This window comes from Vidua macroura, chromosome 10 (genome assembly GCF_024509145.1).
Source record: "Vidua macroura isolate BioBank_ID:100142 chromosome 10, ASM2450914v1, whole genome shotgun sequence".
Classification (NCBI taxonomy): Eukaryota; Metazoa; Chordata; class Aves; order Passeriformes; family Viduidae; genus Vidua; species Vidua macroura.
In genome coordinates this window covers 17,624,518-17,647,734 of record NC_071580.1, presented here as the reverse complement: position 1 = coordinate 17,647,734, position 23,217 = coordinate 17,624,518, and the positions used below count along the sequence as shown (strand labels likewise).

At 44.8% G+C, this 23,217-nt stretch overlaps 1 protein-coding gene across 1 annotated transcript in view; it reads left to right on the top strand.

Moving 5' to 3' along the window:
* The first annotated feature begins 7,193 nt into the window (after window positions 1-7,193).
* SGPP2 (sphingosine-1-phosphate phosphatase 2) overlaps window positions 7,194-23,217 on the top strand; it is a 32,659-nt gene continuing 16,635 nt past the window's right edge. Inside the window, exons 1-2 of the mRNA XM_053986838.1 lie at window positions 7,194-7,412; window positions 21,335-21,493. Of these exons, the coding sequence (XP_053842813.1) occupies window positions 7,194-7,412; window positions 21,335-21,493 (378 nt within the window). The remainder of the gene's footprint in view (window positions 7,413-21,334; window positions 21,494-23,217) is intronic.

The following is a 23,217-nucleotide window of genomic DNA, read 5'->3' as shown; positions in this document are numbered from 1 at the left end:
GACATATGGATGTGGGATTTTTTGCTGTCTTTAAAATAGGATCAATGGCATTAAGGCTTGTCATGTAAATAGTAGAAATAAAGCAGAAAAACCCAAGAGCTATTTATGTTTTTTAGGATGACATCTGTAATGTGGGTGGCACAGGATGAAAAGTAGAAAATTGCAAAGCTGTTCATAGTTGAATGAATTGACTGAGCATATATTTTTTAGCAGTTTAAAAGGCATTAGTTATGCAAAGTTCATGCATGCAAACAAAAGAAATGTATGAACTAAAGATAAACCTATGAACTGGCTGCACAAATCTCAATCCATTTATTTGCTCATTTTCCACTCCCACCCTTTTTTCTCTGGACTGTTCACTCCTGAACAGACTTTTTGCTGAAACTCATAAATTGCCTGAACAAACGTAATTTAAGAGATCATCAGCTCCCAGCAAAAGCCTCTGTTGCCCTTCACAGGATGCTTTTTGTTGTCTGAGTCTCTGCAGGGACCAAACAAGCCTGATGGCCAGGCTGACCTGTCCTGGCAGTGCCCAGCTCCATACTGCAAATAGATTTTAGACGAAAGAAAAGAGCCCTACGTCTCTTGCATTCCAAACGAGTGTTTGACAGCAGTGACTCATGCTGCCATAATGCAGGGATAAACATTTGGAAGACATAAAGCTGCAGCTTTAGGGATGATGGCAGGAGGTTTGATGCATGTAAGGTGCCACAAAGGAGAAGCTATCAAGGGGCAGGGCAGAGAGGCACCTGGCTCTCAGATCAATCCTCTGCTCTGAACAGGAGGAAGAGCCATGGAGAACTGGGTACAGAGGGCATTTGGAAGTGCTCTCTGACATGGCAAGATAAATCACTGCTCCCCAGCACTGGTGGGTATCAATTACTTGTGGCCCAGAAGAGGTGCAGGATTAAACTCAGCAGCTCCTTTCCCTCGGTTTTTGTTCAGTTTCCTGTGTGCTGGCTGTGAGCTGCCCATTAGCAGCTGACTGTTCAAAGGCAGCACACTGTGCTCAGGCTTCCCGCTGTGCACGTGGGCTCGGACCAAAACTGGCTTTTCCAGAAAAATGGCTTTCTTGAAGGAAAAGGCAGTTGTAAAAAGCAGGCTATTACTCTGTATTTGATAATAATTACTTGAGAACTGTAATCTTGCCTCCATTTTTACACTTGCTGAATGAGGATCCATTGAAGAGCCCATGCCAGGAGAAGTCTCAGAATAAAGCAAGCAAAAGGAAAGGATGTTTGCCCAGCTGTGCCCCTCCAGCAGTGCTCTTGTCTCTTCAGCAAAGGTGTGCTGCCAGCCTGACCATTTCCAGGGGAGCTGGTTGTAAGGATCTGGAGCTGGTCACCCTTAGCAAAGACCCTCCCAGGCTCTGTTACAGGAATGATTTACAGAACCTGCTGAATTCCCTTGTCTTTGTGCCATCCCTTCAGTGCAGGCCCTGAGTGCTGTGAGCAGAGATCACCAGACAGCAGCATGGGAGCTGCTGCAGAAAAAAACACTGAAAACCATTTCAACAGTTTCAACTGCATTGAGGCAACGCTCAGCCCAGAGAAAGAGAAGTTTTTACCATTTTAAGCCTAGACTGTTGTTGATAAAATCAGATTTTTTTTTTTTTTTCCAGAGAGCTGTATATGGTATTTTAAATAAGGTAATCAGACAGGTCAATTCTTACGATAGTTAAGTTTTTAAAAATTCTTAGGGGTTAAGTTCAATATTTCACTACAACATTATTAATTCTTCTGCTGCTGTTGTCTCCTAAAACACTGCAATAGCAAAGGTAGCCTACAAACAACCTGAAACATTGTGAACACCTCTAGGAATTTCACAGTAGATATATGTGCAATTGAAGTGTCCAAGTGATATGGTGCAGAATAATTATTTAAATAACATGCTAATCTTCACTGGAAATTAGCAATACCATTTCAAGCAATGCAAATCATAAGCAATTACATGGAATTATCTGGTTACTTACACAGCAAACAGAAAAGTTAATTATTTCTACTCAAGACAGCAGCCACAGCTTCTGCACATTCCCTTTCTTGCATTTTTTTGGAGCTGCTTTCGTCTCCCCGAGTTCTAAACTTTGCTTTGCTTTTGTGCTTACATTCCCTAAAACTGAAAATACAATTACATATACATAAAATAAAGATATTAAAATAAAATTTTGTGAGAATTATTAACTAATGGGTCTACAGTTCCATTTTCCTCCATGGCTAAAGCTGTAGGACTTGGTGAGCAGTTTGGAGCCCAAACGACTGAGGTATTTAACATATATTGTGTGCTGCAGCTTTACATTTTCTGACCATCTGTGCAATGACAATTGCTGCATGTTCAGTGCATTGAAGGCTGCAGATGTATCACAGGTTCCAATCTTTCTGTATCACTCAGCTAAACTAAAGAAGATATTGGCATAGAAAATATTTTCTCTTAGTCAGAAAAGGCCTACAAAATGTGCAGACTTGAGACCCATTACAGCTGTGCAGACTCCTGTTGAGATTCTTTTTTTATTAACCTTTCCTGCAATTTTTTTTTTCTAAAAACATTTATTCAAACTGGATTTTATTTGACCTTTAATAGGCATTAAATCAAAAGCAAAAGCTCAAGTGCTGTGGAAACCATAGTCTTTCATGTGTTTGTTTCCAAGGGCACTTTCTATATGTCTTCACCATATTTCAAAATCTTTAGTTCTTCCAGCTAATCTGAGAAAGCTCCATTTTCTTGCCTGCAAGGTTAGTGGGTGGTTGGGTCTGACATTCAGTACTGAAAGTCTCAGATCCAAAATAATGTGTTCAGTAGCTTGTCAACTAAATATAATGAAAAAGCAAAAGTCTTATAAAAAGAGTACTTGTAACTTGTGGTATTAAAATATACACATTTTAATGGTTTCTTTCTCAGTGTAAAGAGTAAAAAATGCAAATTGCCAAAAAAATGGTGAAGGAAGATGAAATTAAGAGTCGGGCTCTAAGTATGTTGAGAAAATGACTGAGGAAATGAAAACACGTGGGATGGAGCTGAAAAGTTGTTCAAACCTGTTTCAATACAATGCTGTGGTACTTGATGAGTTGCTGGGATTTCTGTCTTCACCTCACAGCCAAAAGCTCTCTGTGTCTAGGATTTCTGAGGGTCACTCCTCCCTGTGGCACAGCCCACATCTCACTGCCAAGTTCAGGGTCCCAGGCCACAGTGTGCTGATGTTTGTAGCTCTGCCCTGCCAAATCTTCAGCACCCCTCCAGGTATCAGAGATACTGCCAAGGCCTCTCCCTGGTACCAGACACATCTCATCATGCAGTGGCTCTCTACCTACTGCAGCAGTTTTAGCAGGGGCTTCAATTTGTTCATGTTCCTGTCACTTCAGTGCTTTTTTGCTTGGAAAACCACAGTGTGACAGTTGTGTTTGTAACTCATAAGCCACAGCCTCCTCAGAGGGATCTCAGCCGAGGAAACTCCAGTGTGATCTTCCACAGTGAAATGTGCTTGCTGTCTGTAGAGTGACAATAAAACTTGTGCTCATATTTTGCTCCTCCAAACCCATTCTCTCAGCTTGAGGGAAAACAAGGCTTATCTGGCTGTCAGGATTGCAAACTCAGGCTGACATCTGAAAACTGAGCTGTGCTCTCCTAGCATCATCATCCACCCCCAGCCCTGGAATTTGTACTTCACTCTTAATTTTGTTGATGCTGAAGGCAAAATTACCCACTCATCATGACAATGACACCCGTTGTTGTTAAGGAAATACCTTCCGCACAAGGCACTATTCTCAGCTTTCTCAAAAGTTATCTTTTGTATACTCATCTTTCATGCTTTTCCTCAGCCCAGGGGTGATTTTCTTCCCTTGTGAAAATGTATCTAAATACTAACCAGCTATTAGTGAGATATTTTGGCTCTGGATGAGGCAGTTTCACTAGATAAAGCTCTAAAAGCTTTTTTTTTGCTACTGGATATTTTATAAATAACTTCTTTTAAACACTCTCAGAATCCTACTCATCTAGTCTTTTGCAGTGACATTGATTCCACTGGTTTTACAGAAAGTTGCCTTTCTAAAACTCTGGAAATCTGTATGGGCCATGCAAAGTGTGGGACAGTTCTTGAATTCTTTTAATTGTTAAATTTGGGGAGTTTTTTCTACAGCAAGTCTTTCAAGGAGCCAAATCCTGAGTATTTTTCTTGCCCATCAAGAGTAATGGGATTTAGGTCCCAGGAAAAGGCCATTAGAACATGGTTTCATAAGGGAAAAGAAGGTGATTGAGTCATACTCTTGCTTTGAGCAAGAGTAAACAAGTCATTCTGTGAGCAGCAGAAATGGTAAAATAAGGTTCCTATATATTTCTACATTTTCACATCACTGCCCTTGCTTCTCTCCTCAAACGCTCCATCCTTTCCATGGCCCAAACACCTCCCACTCCTGTGCTGTGGTCCTTCCTACGACTCTCTATTCCATCCTGGAAGCATCTTTATTTCCCTCCTCCTGGTCCTGCCCAGCCAAGCTGATGCGTCCTATCTGTTCAGCCCTGGATAGACAAGAGGTGGCATTGCCTGGAAATAAGTGTATCCTGACTGGGATCACCAGGCAGCTCAAGCTGTGTCTCTGCTGCACTGTCATTTTTCCCTAAAACCACAGGAGCTCAAGTCTGGGGAAAGCTCTGCTCCTGTGATGAATGTGGTTTGTATTTGCTAGTTGGTTTAAAAATTGCTTGAGGGGAGGTGTTAGAGGCAGTTTAATTAGATTGATCATTATCTTCATAAGGAAATGTCCAAAAGCCACTAATGTTTTCTTTGTGTCCTAAACCTACGAAGATGGTGAATGATTTAGCAGGAAAAGCACGTGAGAAACAGCTGAGGTGTGACTCTTGGGGCTGTCCTGTGCAGAACCAGGAGCTGGACTTTGATGATCCCTCTGAGTCCCTTCCAAGTCAGGATATTCTATAATTCTATGAAACGGGACCTTAAAAGTTTCCTTCACTCAAGAAATCAGTCTGTATTAGGAACATAACTCCCACAAATTCCTTCACTTTCCACAGCAAGAAAAGGGTCACAGACTTCTGTTACCAGCTCATGTAGTACTTGTAATTGCTCATGCTGATTTCAGGACATGGACAAGGCATATTAAAATTAACAATAAGTAGAAATTTCCCCCTTATTTTTCTCTCTATTAAGTTTAGAGTGAGTTTGGTTAATAAAACCTGAATTCTCATCAGCTGGATGCTGACATCCTCACTGAGACACATTCCCACTAACCTACATGTGCACCTGAAGAGGAATTAGGGAGAAGCTGGCTATGAATGCTGAGTTCTATTTTAACATCTGGTAAGTATTATAATGACATAACTATGTAGGCAGATCAGATAAATATTGACTTGTGGTTGACAAAGAGATGTTTTAAAATACCCACCAAGTGCTGGCCCCAGCCATGCACTTTCATTTCTGCTTTCCTGCTTTCCACTGTGTCCCTGGATGAGATCCTGTCCCACTGGCATCAGTGGCAAGGCTCCCAGCTGCACCAGCAGGCCTGGAATTTTACTATTCAAATTAACATGTTACAAATTTTTGTACATTTTTCACATATCCAGGAACAGGAAAAAGAAGACAAATATTTCCTACATACTTATGAGTGCATCTAGTAAATTTCACAGCTATTATAAACAAATCCAGAGGCAAACAATAAATAATTCTCCCAGGTGAAAGAGTACAAACACATAAGCTGCACAGGCTGCCTTCCTCCTCAGTCCCTGTGAGCTGGCTCTGCTGACAGGGGAGCCCTGTCATCATGGCCAGGGCTGAGTGTGTGCACACACCAGCAGTGAGGAAAGCACCTGACACATGATGTCACCTGGAGGTTGGGCAAACCTCCAGTGATAGAAGATTGCATTTGGGGAAGATAAAAGAAAATTAATCACACAAACAATTAGATGAGATCTATGGAGTCTGCCCTGGATTGTGGATGGGGGTGATGAAGAGCTGTCCCTGGGATTTCTCACAGGGGCCGTGTGGCCCATGGCCATGGGCTGGCCTGGCCCCAGCCCAGGCTGGGTGATGACATGATTCTGCCATCTCGAGAGCAATGGTACTCAAGGGGCCTGGGTGAGCATCTCCTACAGGCAGCCCAAACTGCAGCACAGAGACATGCTGACTTGCTGAAAAAGCAAAGGAATGTGGCTTTGGTTTCCAAGTGCTCTGGGAAAAATAGCCTTGATGCAATCTTGCATAATTTGGGGTATTTAAGAATGAAAAAAAAGGAACAAACTTTAAATGAGTGTATGTTGAGCAAATGAAGATTGTGCAGTCCTTGTACAAAATACATTTCTGGGAATAGAAATGGGCTGTTCTAAAAAGAAAAAGGAATGCATTGGTGGAACTAAGGTGCTAAATGTTTCAAAAATATGAATCAGCAGGGATCACCTGTGGCAAGGTTTGCAGCCCCAGAACTTGAGGGGTATCTTCCAAGTGATAGCTCCTCTTTTTCTGGAGGAAACTCCATAGCTATATTTAAGGGAGAAAGTATTTAGAGATGTATCCTTATAGGTGTATGTGTACATGTGACGTATACAATGTAGGCGTGCAAATGTTTGGGAAAAGAAATAAAAGCTCATTCCAAAACCAGACAAAATGAAACTGGGGACAGCTCAGAGTGTATTTTACACCATGAGATGAATTGACAGAAGATGAGCCCATGTAGCATGGCATCCACGCCTAAGTGTTTTTCCCAAAGATCTTGGTGCTATTTAGGGCATTCTATCTTCACATTAAGATAGCAGGAAAAACATCATAGCAGGAAAAACCCCAAATAAAAGGAACACGCTGAATGTCCTGTCCTCACCGAGGGGAGGACCGCGGGCTTGGGTGCCGGGGAAGGGAAGCGCAGGGCCCGGCCGGCAAGGGGCGCTCCCGGGCGGGGCAGCGCACCTGTGCGGGGCGGGACATCGCACCTGTGCGGGCGGGACATCGCACCTGTGCGGGGCGGGACATCGCACCTGTGCGGGCGGGACATCGCACCTGTGCGGGGCGGGACATCGCACCTGTGCGGGCGGGACATCGCACCTGTGCGGGGCGGGACATCGCACCTGTGCGGGCGGGACATCGCACCTGTGCGGGCGGGGCGGGGCGGGGCGGAGCGGGGCGGGGCGGGCGCACCTGCCCGCGGCCCCGCGGCCGGCGGGGCGCGCTGGGGCCGCGCTGCGCGGAGGCTGGCGGCAGCATGGCCCGCCTGCTGGGCACCCTGCGCAGCTCCCAGCCCGTGGCGCGCTTCCAGCGCTCCTGCGGGCTCTTCCCCGCCGCCGAGGAGGGCTGCTGCAGCGGCGACCCCGCGGAGGGGCCCCGGGACCGCGGCGCCTGCAATGGAGCGGGCGCGCTGCGCTGCCCGGCCGGCGCCGGCCGCGCTCCCCGCGGCGGGGTGCGGAGCGGCCGCGGCCCGCAGGTGAGTGCGGCGGGGGGCCCGGCTGTGACTCAGCAAAGCCGCCCCGGCACTGTGCGCGCAGGGACGCACCGGGAGGGTCCCCCCGCATCCCGCCGCCTGCCCGGGCCGGGAGGAGGGAAAAAGGGTTGGGGTTGCGAGCCCGGCTGCATCCCCGCCGGGGAGGCGTCTTTGGGTTCTCGGTGCTTCCCCATCGCTGCCGCCCCGGGACGGAGCGGTCGGTGCGAGCGGGAGTTGCCTGCAGAAGGGCCTGGGGGGCAGCGCAGTGTCGCCCCGGGAGGCGGCTGGAAGGAGCGGCTCTGTCTGTCCGTGCGGGGCGCGCCCGCCGCGGTGCTGCGCTTCGCCGCGCCCGGCCCTGCCCTCTGCACCGCGTGCGGCTGTGCCCGCAGCCGGCCCCGCCGCTGCCGCTCCGAGCGGCTCTGCCCCGCTGCCTGCAGCCCAGGTGCCCATGGAGACAGGCTCGGCTCCCCGCGCTTCCCGCTGGCCGGGCAGGTCGCGGCGTTTCCCGGCACAGTCTGTAATTCCCCTGTGTATCAGAAGGGAACAGGGAAGGGTATGATGCAACCCATGCGTACAGGTCGGACGACCTGCTTTTTCTCTTACTGTAATGACTTGAATTCATTAGCAGATCGCTTTGTGGTGCCTTTTGGAAAGCAGGTGTGATAATGGGCTCCCAAATTCTACCTGCAACATAAACGTGGACTAGCCATGAATGTCACAACTCTACCACTCCTTCCCTTCCGTACTATTTTACTCCTCCCTGTTCCACATCCAGTGCTCAGATTCCCATTTCAAGCATCTAAAATTCTCCCTTAGCTGCCGCTTGACTCTTTCTCAATTAGATGTCTTTCAGTCTGTTCACTTCTGAACTACAGTAAGCTCTATTTTGGGTAAACTATGCAGATAATTCACTAAAAGATTTATTGCCACTGCTTTCTTTTGAACAGTGACATAGTTCATGTAGCAATGTTGATATTAAAATCCTGTCCAAGTTAATGCTCCATGAATGCAGCTGTTCACCTTGAGCAATTGTTTTGGGTTTCATGAAGTAAGGCACAATTACCTTTATGTGAAGGTTGAATGTGTTCTGGGTGAGACCTCATGAAACTTGGAGATAGAGGCAGAAGGGTTTGTTTCCACAGAATTATGACACTCACTTCTGAAACATGAAAGTTAGGTTCAAACACCCCTAAAAGAGAGATGGGAGTAATAGACTGAGGAGTGTTTTAGAGAAGTGCTACAATTATAAAGACAGGCTCTCTCTGTTCATTTTTATCAAAACTGGAAATGAAAAGTCCATTTTTGCAAGGAGGGTTTTCTGCAACTTGACAAGAAATATGAAAAGTGAATCTGGACCTCCCTTTAGGCTAAGGCTCAGACCCCCTGCCTTCTTGCTAAATCATCTGGGGTTACCTTGATGTATCTGCAAATAAGCAGGTTTAGGAGTCTCATTTACATAGCAAATTCCTTGGCTATCGATTCTCTATGGATAGTGGCATTTTCTTGCTACTAGCTGCAGGTGTTTGCAGAAAGGTGCTAAAGTGCTGCTGCTGCATCTCCCTCCTGGAGGCTTGTGTGACTTTGTGTGGCATCCATCCCTTCCTGAAACTTGGTAATTTCAAAGTCCTTGTCATGAGGACAGTTGATTTCTATAAGGTAGTAACTTCCACACTGCTTTGTCTTTACTGTCACAACTGTCTTAAGGATTCTCAGGTTCTCCTATGTAAGTTCTTGGACAACCACTAGGTTATACCTGTAAAAACAGAGCATATTGCATGGAGTGATGGAGATGTGAATGGCTTACTGGATGATGGGACTGCCACAGCTCCATGTCTCCAGGACATCCCCCCTTTCTTCAGTGCCAGCTCTCAGGCCCCTACATCTGATATGGGCTGGATTGTGTGCCAGGGTGGCCCAGCTGCAGAGCTGGGAGGGGCAGCTGAGGGCTGGTAGCTGGTGGCAGTTTGGGAGGGGATGGACACACTTGGTAGGGAAGATGTCATACTGCATGGAGAGGAGAGAGGATGTCTCCAAGGAGCAAAGAGACAGAACAGCTCTTCCTCTGGAAGGAGGAGGCTTTTAATCGTTGCATACATTTGTGCCGGGAGTGCTGCTTACAATTCATGATCGTCTTTGTTTATATGTATAACCTGGAGATTAAATGTGTGTTTAAAAAATTTTTTTAAAAGACACAAGGCCTGATTACAGTGGCCAGTAGCAGCATGAGTGGCTGTGTTTCTGAATCTTCGTAGATCAGTCCTGCCTGCCCCACAGGAGTTTCCATGAGATGAGACAAGGAGTGAAATGCTTAGATGTGACAGCTGCGGCTGCGTGCATTTCTTAAATATTGAATCAGTCACCTAGCCCATGTTCTTGATGTTCCTTGGTTACCAGATCATTTAGAATCACTTTTTAATACCTCAAATGCAAACTCTGCTGTCTGTGGATGATACAGAATGGTGCTAGTCCAACACACTAACTGGATTTATGTCCTGGCTTGGACTAGGTATTGAATCTATGGGCTTTTAGAACTTGTCTGGGTTTATTACTACAGAAGACAAGAGAGAAACTTCTTGTAATTATCCTGTCTATGGCTAATACTATTTTCTTTTCTGTGCTGCTTTCTATTATTAGTTTGTTTCACAAGGAATTTATATCTGGAACAGCTAAAAGGTATCTTTTCCTTGTAGGATTTGTAGGAAATCCTCAAGCTGTATATATACCAATATACCACCTGAACCTGGTGTTCTGTGAGTGGCCAAATAAAAGTCACATATATTTAAAAAGTGGAGCTTTGCTTATCTCTAATTTCCTGATGGACTTTTGCTCCTGAAATTGATAGCCTGAATGAAAGGGCACAAAGGAGAAAAACAACCTTCTATTCAAAGTTCTTTGTAGAGATTTGTTTGTCTTTCTCCACTCTTCCTTTCCCAGATGCTTTATCATTCTAAGATCTGTCTTCCTGCCTTTGGGAGAGTACAGTTCATGTTTACACTGTAGTTATTCCTTAACTGTCAGAACTGCTCCGAGCTGGCGCAATGCTTACAAACTGCCTGATGATGTTTAGTGACTCTATGGTTCTTGCTCATGCCGTAGGTGAGGAGGATAATAACCAGGATAACAGCCAGGTGATGGTAACAGAAACAGAGAAGGTAGGTACAAACTGCACATCCGTCTCAGATGTATTACAGTCCCCAAAAATGTGGTCAAGTACTTGCAAGATATAGATGACAACATTGTTTTTGCTGTGATGAGATGGCTGGTAATTTGAAGCATGTTTGCTCTAGAGCTTGAGTCAAGGTCTCTCTTCTGTGGTGGTCCCTTGCAATAGATTTTTGCATCAGCCCCAGATTATTGCGTTTTCTTTTAAAATGGTTTTTCAAGCTTGCTTTGTTTGGTAGCTGAGGTAGGTCCAGCAGGAGAGGCAAACCCTTGTGAAAAAACCCCATGAGCACTGCTATGAGAACAGGCTCAAGTGCTAACACTTTGTGCCCCTAGAGAATACAGCTGAACTTTTGGAAGCTCCTCAGTTTGGAGCTGCAGCTGGGGAAACATGAGCTGCAGTTTCTTGTTTCAATGGGCTGAGCACAAGGCTCACGTTCCCCAGCATCGCTCCGTGTTCAGGTCTCCCCTCCCTGCCGTGGCTGCTGAGGGAGCTTGACCATCCTGCAGGTGTCCAGCTCTTGGTTTGAGGTTTTAGTAGCCAGTGAGGGATAGTGTTCATCTGTATGAACAAGGTGGTTTCATCGGAGGGTTTTGGCCAGTCCTGAGTGACAGTCCTTTGGAAGATGACAGCAGAATCACATCCAAGATTGGGGCAGTGTGTGGCAACCCTGTGAGAATCTGTTAGCACTGGGTTGGCCTCTCCTCAGGGAGCAGCCTTGCATCCCCTCTGGAGAACAGGCTGCAAAGACAGGTGCGTGCTCTTTGTTACCATCTCATCCTCAGGATCTTGCTGCAGAATCACCTGAAGCTAACAGGAGTTGGTGAAGCTTTGCTGATTGCAATAGATATCCTGTGTGGTGCCTGCTGCTGAGAGAGTGGCTGCTGGCACAGGGGCTCACGAGGGAGGGGCTGTGCTGGCAGCCCAGGTCTTTACACTGATGATGATGATGATGATGTGCTTCATGACTCAGTGCTTCCTGGCTCACAGCCTGAGTCATATTTTTGAAGGCCATTGGACCTCTTAATGAGGAGCTGTCAGGATCCCAGGATTAATTCCAGTGCTTGGAGGTGAGCCACTTACTGCTTTAAAATTCTGCTGACTGTCTTGGGCCATTACTTCAGATATCAACCAGAATAATAAAAGTTAATCTGCTGTTGTTTTTCTCGTTTGGGTCTCTGGAGAAGAGGAGCAGATTTAACAAACAAGAAGCCAGGGAAAATGTGTTCCGGACAATTCCTTTGGACAGCCAGTTCTTTCAATTTATCTCATTTTTATGCTCTGCAGAGAATGTGTATGGGTCATCTGGGCAGTGGAAGGTGACTAATGACTGCTATGTCAAGTAAATCTGAGGTCTAGAGGGTACAGGTAGTGTTGTCTAAACCCTGAAATTTTTATTTAAAATGTCTGTTCACTTTCCTGCTTTAAAGGGTGTCATATCAGTCCAGTTTGGTTAGCACCTGTTACTTACTTTCCCAAGGTAAACAGCTATTGGTCTAGATGTAGAGGACTGTGAATGCTTTAATATGGACCTAAATTGCTGATTTATTTATTTTATTACTAAATTTTGGAATATTTATTACTAGCAATAAAAATAAAAAAATATGTTTAATCCTTCCTTTTGAAGACAGCTGGCAGTTGCAAACCACTGTTAACAGAGTTCCCTGAGCCTGTGGGTTCTGGCACACAGAAAATGGTCCCTATCAGCCCTGGTCAGGTCATTTTTATCCCCTTTGCAGTTTGCTCCACTGGATGGAATTGTGACTGCTTACTTAAGTCAGCCAGTTTATGAGGTGTAGTGCCTTTAGTGTTCCCCATTGCCATTTTCCTTTGCAAAGTGAGAGTGTTGGGGTACTTTATTTCACAGGAGGAGTCAGTGTCAGACACCTCAGTTGTGCCACAGGAGCAAAGCCTGGATGCCTGCAGTGGGCTCAGAGGCATTAGCGGTGAGGAACCTGTTCCCTGACAAATACACAGCCCACCCACCAGGATCTGTGGCATGAAGCAAAGGGCAGAGCAAGCAAAAGACTGAAAGAAAGGTCTAGGGAGGAGAAGGGAGTCCTAATGGAAGGGCAGCTGACACCCGTGTCACCTGCAGGTGTGAGGTGCTGGGGTGAATTTTGAGCTGGGACTGACTGAAGTATTAAAGCTTGCAAACACCTGCCAAAAAGTGCCACCAGCGCTGTGCCAAGCTCTGGTGGCTGGGGGAGTGCCAAGGGGGCTGCAGCCACAGAGTGGCTCATTCAGAGGGGTAGGAGAGCCAGGCCTTGAAGCAGCACTTGGCAACATCAGGTTGGTCTCCTTGTGTGTTTCTCCACCAGAAACAGAGCTGACCTCAGCATGGCCTGCACTACATGCAGCTAATAATGAGGTAGCAGTGAATTAAGAACATCTTATCTGCAGCTCTTCCCCCCAGGGGCGGGCTGGCTGCTGAGCTGTCCTCCCATGTGCCTCTCCACAGCCACAGCTGCAGTTTGAACACATCCCTTCCTCCTTACAGGGGTCTGTGCCTTTTGGGAGCACAGGGACAAGGCACTTGAATACATGTGATGGTACTTAACCCAAAGCTCTATTTGGCACTGCCTTAGGAAACCGCTCTTTGACTTGAACCCTGGAACTATCTGCTGGCAAAAATGTCATTTCACCCTGTGCTGGTGCCTGATTGTAAGAGATTAAAGCAAATAGTTTAGTTGTCTGAAAATGGTATGGTGTTACTCTGTTTGTTCCTGAAGCCTTGCTGCTCTGTGCCTCTCAGAACAGACCTCTGCCATGGAACTAATCTTTGAGCAAAATTAACTGCCTGGATTAATGATGCTGCTGTGTAGAAAAAAGTGATTAATCTACGGTGTCAAACTTCCAAGTTAAAGTTAATTTCCAAAATAAAATCTGAACATGAGAACAAGCTTTTTGCTCTGAAAACAAATGTAACAGTGAAGTCCTGGTTCTCCATGGTCATTGGCCATTCCTGCAAGCTTGTGTTGGGTTGGATTAGGTTAGGTTAAGTTAAGCTTCTCTTGAGGATCTTCTCAGACCTGGTGTGCTGGGGCAAAAGTGAGTGACAGTCTGCCCATTCCTCCTCCTCAGTATCCCTGCAGAGCACCTTGGGTATCCAGCAGCCATGCAGGTCCTAGTAACACTCTGACTCATTTGGTTTTGGCAGAAAGTCAAAACTAAGAGGAGGTGGTGCTTGAGGGAGATGGGTGGGTGTGTGGGCAGGGTGACCATCTAATGCTGTGCTGCTGGAAAACTGCTGTTTTGTGGCACATCCTTCTACTCAAAAAAACCAGTTTTAGTAACACTGTACTTTTGGAAATATGAAGTACAGTAAGTTTCAGAGGAATCCGATATCTGTTTTGAAGCTCGAATCACCATCGTTCTGAACTACCTAAAATTTGCTTTCTCTGTTTCTTAACTTGCCTTTTCCTCCCTCTGTCCACAGACACTGATGTTACCTAATCCTTAAAATACCTTCCTCAGGCATTTCCAGGTGCAAGCTCTGTGTTGCACCCCACAAAATTGCAGTCTAATTCTCGTAAATTAAAATGCAATTAAATAAACCCGTTCTTCCACTATAAAATGTGGAAGAAGGAAGCCTTTTCCTTCTGCCCTTCCCTTGCCTGACTCTCTTGCCCTGTTGTTTCCATATTGCACAAATTGGCCAGTTCTTCCTGGAATGTGGGAGGATGAAGTGCGTGAGAAGCTCACCCACCACATCTGTCAGGGCAGCTGAAAGAGCCGTGTCCAACCTGCCCAACCTCTGCCTGGCAAAGCAGGGCTCAGGGGATGAAGGAGGTGAGCTCATCCAGGAGGACAAGTGCATGGCCCTATTTATGCTGGTGTTGTGCAGCTTTCTTGTCAGAAAAATGCTGCTGGTACACATCAGTGATTCATAACAAAAGTGTCAGAACTGGGCTTCTGGGGAGTTACTCCAGCAATTGGAATGATCATGAGAGGAGCAGCTTTCCATAAAGAGTGGGCAAGGAAATAAATGCAGAGGTGTTACCCTCCATGTTGGACAGGTGCCTTCAGGTGTGTGCTCAAAAGTCTGAAGATCATGGTGGAAGGTAGACCTGTTGGAGTTCCTCAGAATTATACTGCAAGAAAAGGGGTGAAACATAATTCTGATCCCATGACACCACTGTGTGGAGGAATGTCAGACCGCCTTGCCTTTTTAATAGCAACAAGCAAAAGCTCCAAAGTACATGAGCTGGTAGGTTTGACTAGATGATCTTTAAAGGTCCCCTTGCAACCCAAACTGTTCTATGATTCTCTGAATCATGGATGTCAACTCTCCAGGCCTCTGCTAAGAAAGGAATATAGGAAGTTAAATGGCCTGTGAGTCTGAGTGCCACGATGGACACCTTTTGATGGAAAGTGATGAGAGTCTTTTCAGAACAGGTTTCATAGCCATGTGGAAACGTAGGTGTGAGAGGCATGATGTCTGTGAGGTGAATTTAGGAGAAGGTGCAGATAGGCTGGAGGATGAGAACAGAAGTCAAATAGTCTTGTCAAGCTGAAGGTATGGTTGAAAATTGACTTCTATTCAATAGGTGCAGATACTTATTGAAGAAGCAGGTGTAGAATGGAGCAATAGATGTGGTAGAGATTTCATGGAGGAAGAAAAAGTTGTTTGAAATCACAGGTTTGACATGGTTCAGTGGTGACAAACCTCTGAAAGCTGCCCACAAAACAAATGACATTGTGCAGGACTGTTCCTTCAGCATTGCTGAAGTGTCACATCTGATCTTTGGGCTCTGTAATTCAAGACAGGCACGTTAGGTGCTGTGTCTGGAAAATGCTCAGTACCCCCTGTAAGAATTACCAGGTGTTTAGGGAGTGAAAGAGTTATGTCATTTTTTAGTGCTTATAACAACCTTCTCCTGTGCCAGCCTTCACAGGAAGGAAACAATTTGTTCCTTGTCTGCAGTAGAGAAGAAAATAGCCATAAGCTTCAATTTCAGCAAGAAATTCTCAGGCTAGGTGGCAGGAGAGCAAAGCTCTTGGAGATGTCCTGGAGCAAGCAGTGGAGTTTCCAGCTCTGGTTCAGTAAGGACAGGTTAGACAAACTTCCACCAGAGTGTAAGCCATCCATCCTTGGTGGACAAACTGGACCAGCCTTGGTTTAGGCTGTCTGTCAGGAAATGTGAGGCTGTCCTTCCCAGTGACTGCAGGCATGGTCCTCCACCAGCAACCTCAGCCTCTTTAGCAGCCACTCCCCTTTCCATCTGAAAGAGACGTTGGTTTCTTTAAGACAGCTTTCTTTCAGAAGACAACATAATCAATTTTTCCTTCCTTGATTCTTCCTATTAATTGCCTACACAAATGCTCTGTCAACACTAGTCTTATGTTATTCCACTTTATATTTAAATGACTTGGCAGATTCTGTTACTTCTACGTGTGTTCCTTCAGCACAAGGAAGGAGGCTAATCATGTTACTTCCAGAGCAAGATACAAAAATAAAACCTGTAACTCAGTCTATCTCCCAGCTGCTAACCAGAGTGGAAGGAAAACAATATGAAGATTTAAAAAATGAAATCTTCACACAGAAACTGAAGTGTCTTAACTGTGTTCTGGACCCATTCCAGCTTCAGTGTGCTGCTTGATGTGCAGATGTGTACATCTGTCTCAGCTGACCAGCCTTTACAGGCTGAAGGGAAGACCTTGGCTGAACACATACTGATGTAAGGCGTGGTGGCTGGATGGGCATTGTGCCCAGGGGGGCAGTGTTGGTGGGAGACCTGCACGTACCTTTCCCAGTGTCTATCTGGGTGGTCTCAGCCTTTGGCCTGGCAGACCACAGCCCCTTTCAGCCTGACTGTTTCCAGCCATCCCTGGTGCTGTTGGCTGTACAGCACTACTCTTCTATTGTACCTTGCTGAGAATTTTATCTCATGTCCTTTTGGAATGAGTTAAGAAATTGCTGAAATACTACCAGGACTCTGCCTGATTTTTAGGCTCCCCGCTGGTCCTTTACCTGAAACCACTGAAAGTGCTGTGACTCTCTGGCTTGAAGGTTGAGCATTGTTATGTCTCATGCAATGATTGTCTTGCTTCTGCATCAGCTGATGGTTCCTGGCCACATCCCTGCTCATTAGGCCAGGAGTGCATGCTGCTGTCTTTGCTTGCACAACAGCTGGGAGCTGCATGTGTCCTCTGTGTGCTGGTCAACAAGGACTTGCTGCCAACAGCAGAGCTGGACAAAATTTTATGACATTTAAGGAGTATTTTCTTGGGATTTCTGTTTGTCTCCATCTCCACGTTTCTGAGGTTTTGGTTGGCTCTAGGTGTCCCTCCAACAACACCCTGTAAACCTGGACAGCTATTGAAAACTGGCTGCCTCATGTTCTGCAGAGACTAAAAAATTAATTACTAGTTTCAAAGTATTTAAACAGAGTGGGAAGCTGCACATATGTATGAGCTTGGTTAGGTGTATTTTTGATGCCTTGGGGCTCCTTGTGTGTGCTTTGTGGGCTCTGTGTGCTGTTGTCCTGCCCCTGCTGTCTCCTGACATCTCTGCAATTCCTCCCATGACTCTGTGCTGCTCTTTGCTGGCTCCCCCTCACCCTACCGTGGGTGCTGTGCACCCAGTGAGGGGCTCATGGCCACACCAGGATTTCCCACTGGGCACAACCCCTGTCCCCTGCCACCCCATGCCTTCCTCATGGAGCAATGGGTTGCAGTGCTGCTGCTCCCAGGGAAGGTGAATGCATAGGTGCTGGAGTGTTCTTGGCTGCCCTGGCTGCTTGTTGGATCTTCAGGAAGCTCAATGTGTTTGACATGCAGCTGTGCACTTGGATGAAAGAACTGAAGCTTTTGACAATTATGGGTTTTGCTTTTTCTTATTTTCCAAATCTAATTACCAATATCTAATTTTTTTTGTTGTTGTTGTGACTTGATAGGTTCCTTTTTAAACTTGGTACAGTTAATAAACATAAAGTGATGTAAAACTCACTGCTTATGCAGAGTACTCCAGTACAGAAGGCTTTTTCCCAGTGGTTTTACTCTAAACAGTAGAGCCCTGTGGGGCTGATTTGTCTGATTTATATTGTCTGTGTACAGCAACATCTAGACTGGAATTTTTGATTTTTTCTTTTGTGCCTGCTTTTTGGTGGCATCTCTATTTTTTACTGCATTAAAAAAACCTTAAAGTGAAAAGTATGTAATGTGTTAATTAGGGACTTTGGGAGGGAAACTCCTAATGTTTTGCAAGGCAATTCTGTTGGAAGGAGAGTAAGGGACTTCAAGAACTTCAATTAAACATGTACATCTTCTGGAAGATCCGAAGTAATTGAGAGCAGAGAACAGAGTGTTGGTTAATGGGATCTCTGGGTCAGACTCTGAGCCTTAGAAGTCTGGTGCTGCACAGCTTGTCTCTAGAGACAGGGCAGGAAAAACTGGGGCCTGTTTTGCTCTCTGACAAGAAATCTCCCAGAGGAATTGCAAGGAATAGTATCTTTGCACAGCTACTTTTTTTTTCCCCCCAAAAAAATATATTTTTAATCTATTATGTTAGTGGCTCAGCTGCTGTTCCTTTGTTTCAGCTTTGAAAGCCAAACACTACACATATATATAATTTCTAAAATGATGGATTCCTCCTATGCTGTGTCACTGTGTGTTATTGTATCCCCAGAACCACCAGGGTGTTGGTTTGCCCTGCTCTGCTGGCCCTGTAGGAATGTTTTGGGGATGCTCCCATGCTCCAGGGAGGTTGGGTGGGTGCTGTGGCAGCACCTGGTGTGGGTGATCCACCCTGTGCAGAGACTGCAAATGTGGGGTGACCTGCAAGAGCCATTTCTGTGCCAACAGCTGGGTAGTTTATTTATGGGGACTCACACATCCATGAGAGTTTCTTGTCGTCTGAGCACTCAAGGTTTTTCAAAACAGACATTCTACACTTGGTGAGAAGGGTCATTTTTGAGAAATTACCTGTCTTCTGTGTCTGTGAATGTTGAGGCTTATTACATCTTGCTTCTGAAATGCTCTAAAAATTCTGACTTTATCTACAGCCTTAATTGCTGCCCATTAAGACCTCTCTGATCCAGACTGAATAGCAATGGAGATGGATGGAAGGGCTGATTTGCTGAAAGGGCTTCAGGCATTGTGGAAGGCATCAGGTCACTGCAGTACATTAAGAATAACCAAGTCTAAAGATAGGGGTTACTTAAAATTAGAGATTGAATAAATTTCTGGGAATGTTAGAAGATGTTAACACAAATAATGGATTTTTCTGCACTGGGGTTAGAATGAGAATAAAAAGGGAAGGCACTTCACAAAGCACTGCACTCTGCCTTCTGCAGGAATAGTGGCTGTAGATAGTAAATGTGAGCTAACTGCAGTCTGAAGGTGCATGGAGGAGGCTTGCTGTACTTACAGTGCTGTGGGATCACAACAAGTGCAAACATCACTTTATTACCATGTGTGACCAAGCATCAAGTGGAGCAATTCTGAGGCACTCTGTGTGCCTGACATGTGGCTGCTGGCATCGTGTCACAGACAGGCTCTGTTTGTCCCCTGCCACACACTGGCTGTGCTCAACTGCTGGTGTAGAGTTAAAAAAAAGTTGCTAAAAATCCAACCAAAGGTGTGTGTGTGATTTCTGATAGAAAAGGAATGGAAGAAAAAAAACGAAAGGTTTTAAGAATCATGTGGAAGGACTTGGACCAGCCTTCAGCCTGGAAATATTTTTTTAATTCCACATTTCTTTTAGAACCTGATAAGCCATACTTTCCCCCACAAAACAGTTACTGGAATTAGAAGGTTTTATCCCTCATCCCATGAGGTTGCAAGTATAAAAGCATTACCTTAGGGATGTGTCTGATCCTCTCTGAGCTAAAGCACACAAGCACATAATCCCCAATACCTTGGAGATTAATGCTTAAGTGAGGCGTAAGTGGTGCCAGAAGAGGGCTTTCTGTGGGGCTGTGCTAAGTGTCACCAAATACAGTTTCAGGATCTCAGACAGAAGCATTGGAGCTGCTAATTGCACTGGGGGTGTTTTCTAAGTGGCAGATGAGACTTGAGCCACTCATACTGATTGCTCTGTCATGCAGCCAGACACAGCATAGGGCTGTTATCCTAAAGGGATGCCAGTAACACCTCTGTGACTGATAGATGGGGGAACACTCCTCTGACCCTGGCATTTTCAAAAAGATGACTTTTTTCTGTTTATTGGTGCAAAAATCAATTCAAGTTGTGGGGTTTTTTTATGATAGTTGAATGGATGCAAGTTCTTTCCATCTTGTTTTTGTCATCTCTGTGCAGTTTGCCTCGTTTCTGCATTTAAAGCAGATGAAGAGACTGGAACTTCTAATGGCTTTTGCAGTGAGTCACAAGTGCATGTCTAGACTCCTTAGACAATTTTTATTTTTTTTCACTAACATGTAGGATGAGAGCTTCTCTTTAGTAAACTAGTTACACAACCAGCTCAAGCATAATAGTTTTCCTATTCCGAGAGTTTTACAAGCTTATGTCAAAACTGTGTCTTAACTTGGTGTATCTGTGTTGAGACCTTCATGATCCCTTCTCAGTTCTCATCCTTAGGAAGTTCTTTTATCTTGTATTTACATAGCCAACATACATATTTTTAATTTTTGGGGAAGATGGAGTGAGACTAGATTGGCTCCTTAACTCATCCTCTGAATCAAAACTCCTGTCTCTTTGTCTATCTGTTTAGCTCCTTATTTCCCAAAGTGACAGGAGGACCTACAAAATGTGAGTCACTCGCTTGTTGCTCCTGCTAACAGTCTGAGATTTCTTAGTGGTGTCCTAGAACCAAATGGCAGCAGCAGCAGCAAACCTTTTCTAGACACATTCAACAAGTGGCCAAAGTCATGGCCTAAGCAATGTGTGCTCTCGTGTTGCTTCCCAGCTCTGGAGGGCTGGGTGTCACCTTTTGGAAGAGAGAAAACAAGAGAGAAACATGTTAGGTGGGGTACATCTAATGAAATCATCTAGCTACCAAACCCAGAGACTGGATGAAATTTCATGCTAAATAAAATGAATAAATAAAGTGCTAAAGTGTCGCTGTTTGCAATGTATCTACTGGTAATGCTTAAAAAGACAAGCTTGTGGTTGTTACTTAAAATGTTGCAGTGAAAATCTGATGGTGACAGGTGCAGCTCTTTTCTCTGCCCACTCAGAGCCTTGAGTTCCCCTGGATCTGCTGGTGCAGCTGTGGTTACTGAGCCCAGTCCCACGCAGGAGCTGAATCTTCCAGCTGTGGCACCTCAGTGTGGGGTGATCCCGTGAGATCCTGCCACTGGGAGCACAGGGCTGGAGGCACGTGCAAGAACTCAGTGCTGAGGGCTGTTGTCAGCAGCACCTGGCAGCAAATTTCAGGGACTAGAATGAGGCAAATTTTAAACGAACTAGTTCAGTAATTGCAGCTTTTCACCTCAAAATGCATTTCCAGAGAAAGCAATGATGGCTTTGTCTACTGACGTAGAAATTTCACACTTAGCACGTCAATACCTTTTATGAAATACACCTGATTACCCTGGAGGAAAGGCTGCTCCCATCTCTTGAAAGTCTTTGTCCAGGTGACTGCTACCTTAGTTAGTCTGAATAGATTTCTGCTCTGCAGGAAATGTAGCTGTGCTATCACTATAGTCTTCATTCTAGTACAAAAGTTGAACTTCATTTCTTGATGCTTCTTATAACAAACTCTTTGGTTTGAGGACTGGGAACTGAAGCAGTTATAATATTTTCAGTGTTTGTTATATTTTTCTATTTCACTAAAATGATAAAATTCTCTCATTTCCAGGGTTGCACACAGAAGTATATTGTGAAGAACTACTTCTACTACTACTTGTTCAAGTTTTCAGCTGCTTTGGGTGAAGAGATTTTTTATATCACTTTCCTTCCATTTACCTACTGGAATATAGATCACTCTGTGTCTAGAAGAATGATAATTGTTTGGTCTGTAAGTATTTCTATGATTAATTTAAGCTTTAATTCTGTATCTCTAGCAAATGAATATTTAAGAGCAAGAACAACCCTTCAAACAAACAAAATCCCTTCAAACTAAAGAAGCACCAACACAATTCATGTGTAACTCGTGTTTAGGCAGAAAAGGCACTGCAATACTGAGAGAGGAGGCGAGAGGCATCATCTGACTCAGGGTTTCTTCATCTCTGCCACATCTTGGGCTGACTTTTTTTTCAGCACAATCACTGACTGAGCTGCTTTTGATACAGTTTGCACAGAACAGTTGGGAAAACACTTCCTTCCCAGTGCATCATAGTATTTCAGGGATTGCTTTTCATCACTTTAGGAAATCTTTTTCTTATTCTTCTATGTAATTTCATATGGTTCTGGCTTGGTTGAAATCACTATAAACCTGATAGTAAGGGGATATTGCAGGCTGCAGTGGAATAAGCTGGGTGTTTCTGCAGCCACTTGAGGGGGGAGAGATCAGATTGTCGGTGAAGGCTAAATGCATTGATTTTTATTAATAGAGAGCATTCACAAATTAACTGACTTCAGCATTGCTTCAGCATGGATTTGGGGTATCCAGATTAATACATTTCCACTGTAGCACTGAAAAAAACCAGGAGATAACTGGGCTCTTCAGGTCAGGACTGGCTGTTCTGTTGCTGCCATTGCTCATCTTGATATTGATCAGATATTGCTGCCCAAATAAAACCATTTTAGAACAGAGAAGGGAGGTAGGGAGCACCTCTGCTAGGTGGCAGAGCCTGGAGGCACTATCAATCTACACTGATTTAAGAAACTGAATCTTGGTAAAAAACTTAAATATGATATTCAAGTTTATCTCTTTACAGTGAAGCTTCTCTGTGATGTAGTTGATTCTGGCTAATAATATTTTATCTTTTGACCAAATAATATGATAAGAAACAATAAAACCAACTTGAATTGGGTTGTACACTTCAAATACACCTGGTATTGGACATCAGTTGCTCTGTGCCAGTAACCTTAGTCAATACATTTTATAATGAGAACACGAGAAATAACTTGCAGATGAAATTTAGAAGTAGGTGGACACAGTATAACTAGAGCTGGGTTTTGGCCAGGAGTACACCTACAGCTTCTGGAAACGTGCCACAGAAGATGAAAATTGGTAGTCACTGCCTTCTTGGTATACATATAGCTCAAAAAAAATGGGCCTTTGGAGTTCTTTACATGCATTTCTGTAGATCTGCCTTGTCTTTTCCTTGCAAGGAGTTCATCTGAATATTGGCCAGATCTGGTCTGACTTAATTAGATTATTCAAGCATCTGATATTATGATAATTAATATTATTTTTCACTTACTGAGTTGTGGAGCTGCACTTTATACTGAAAAGGGGAAACTGTTTTAAATACATGGGCTTACAACAATCTGTATTTTAAAAACGTTAATTATATGTAACTGTGAAATGGCTAAAAATGTCAGTGCAGGCCATGTGGTAATGTTGTGGCATGCTCAGCTGGGAGCAGGGACTGGCACTCACAGTGCTGGTCTGTCTAACAGTCAGAAAACCATAGAAAGGCTTGGGTTGGAAGGGACCTTAAAAACCACCTGCTCCCATCCCCCCTGCTGTGGACAGCACCTTCCACCAGACCAAGTTGCTCCAAGCCCTGTCCAGCCTGGCCTCAGATGCCTTGGTCCTGGGTGTGACATTTGTCTCAGCTGCAAGGGAAACAC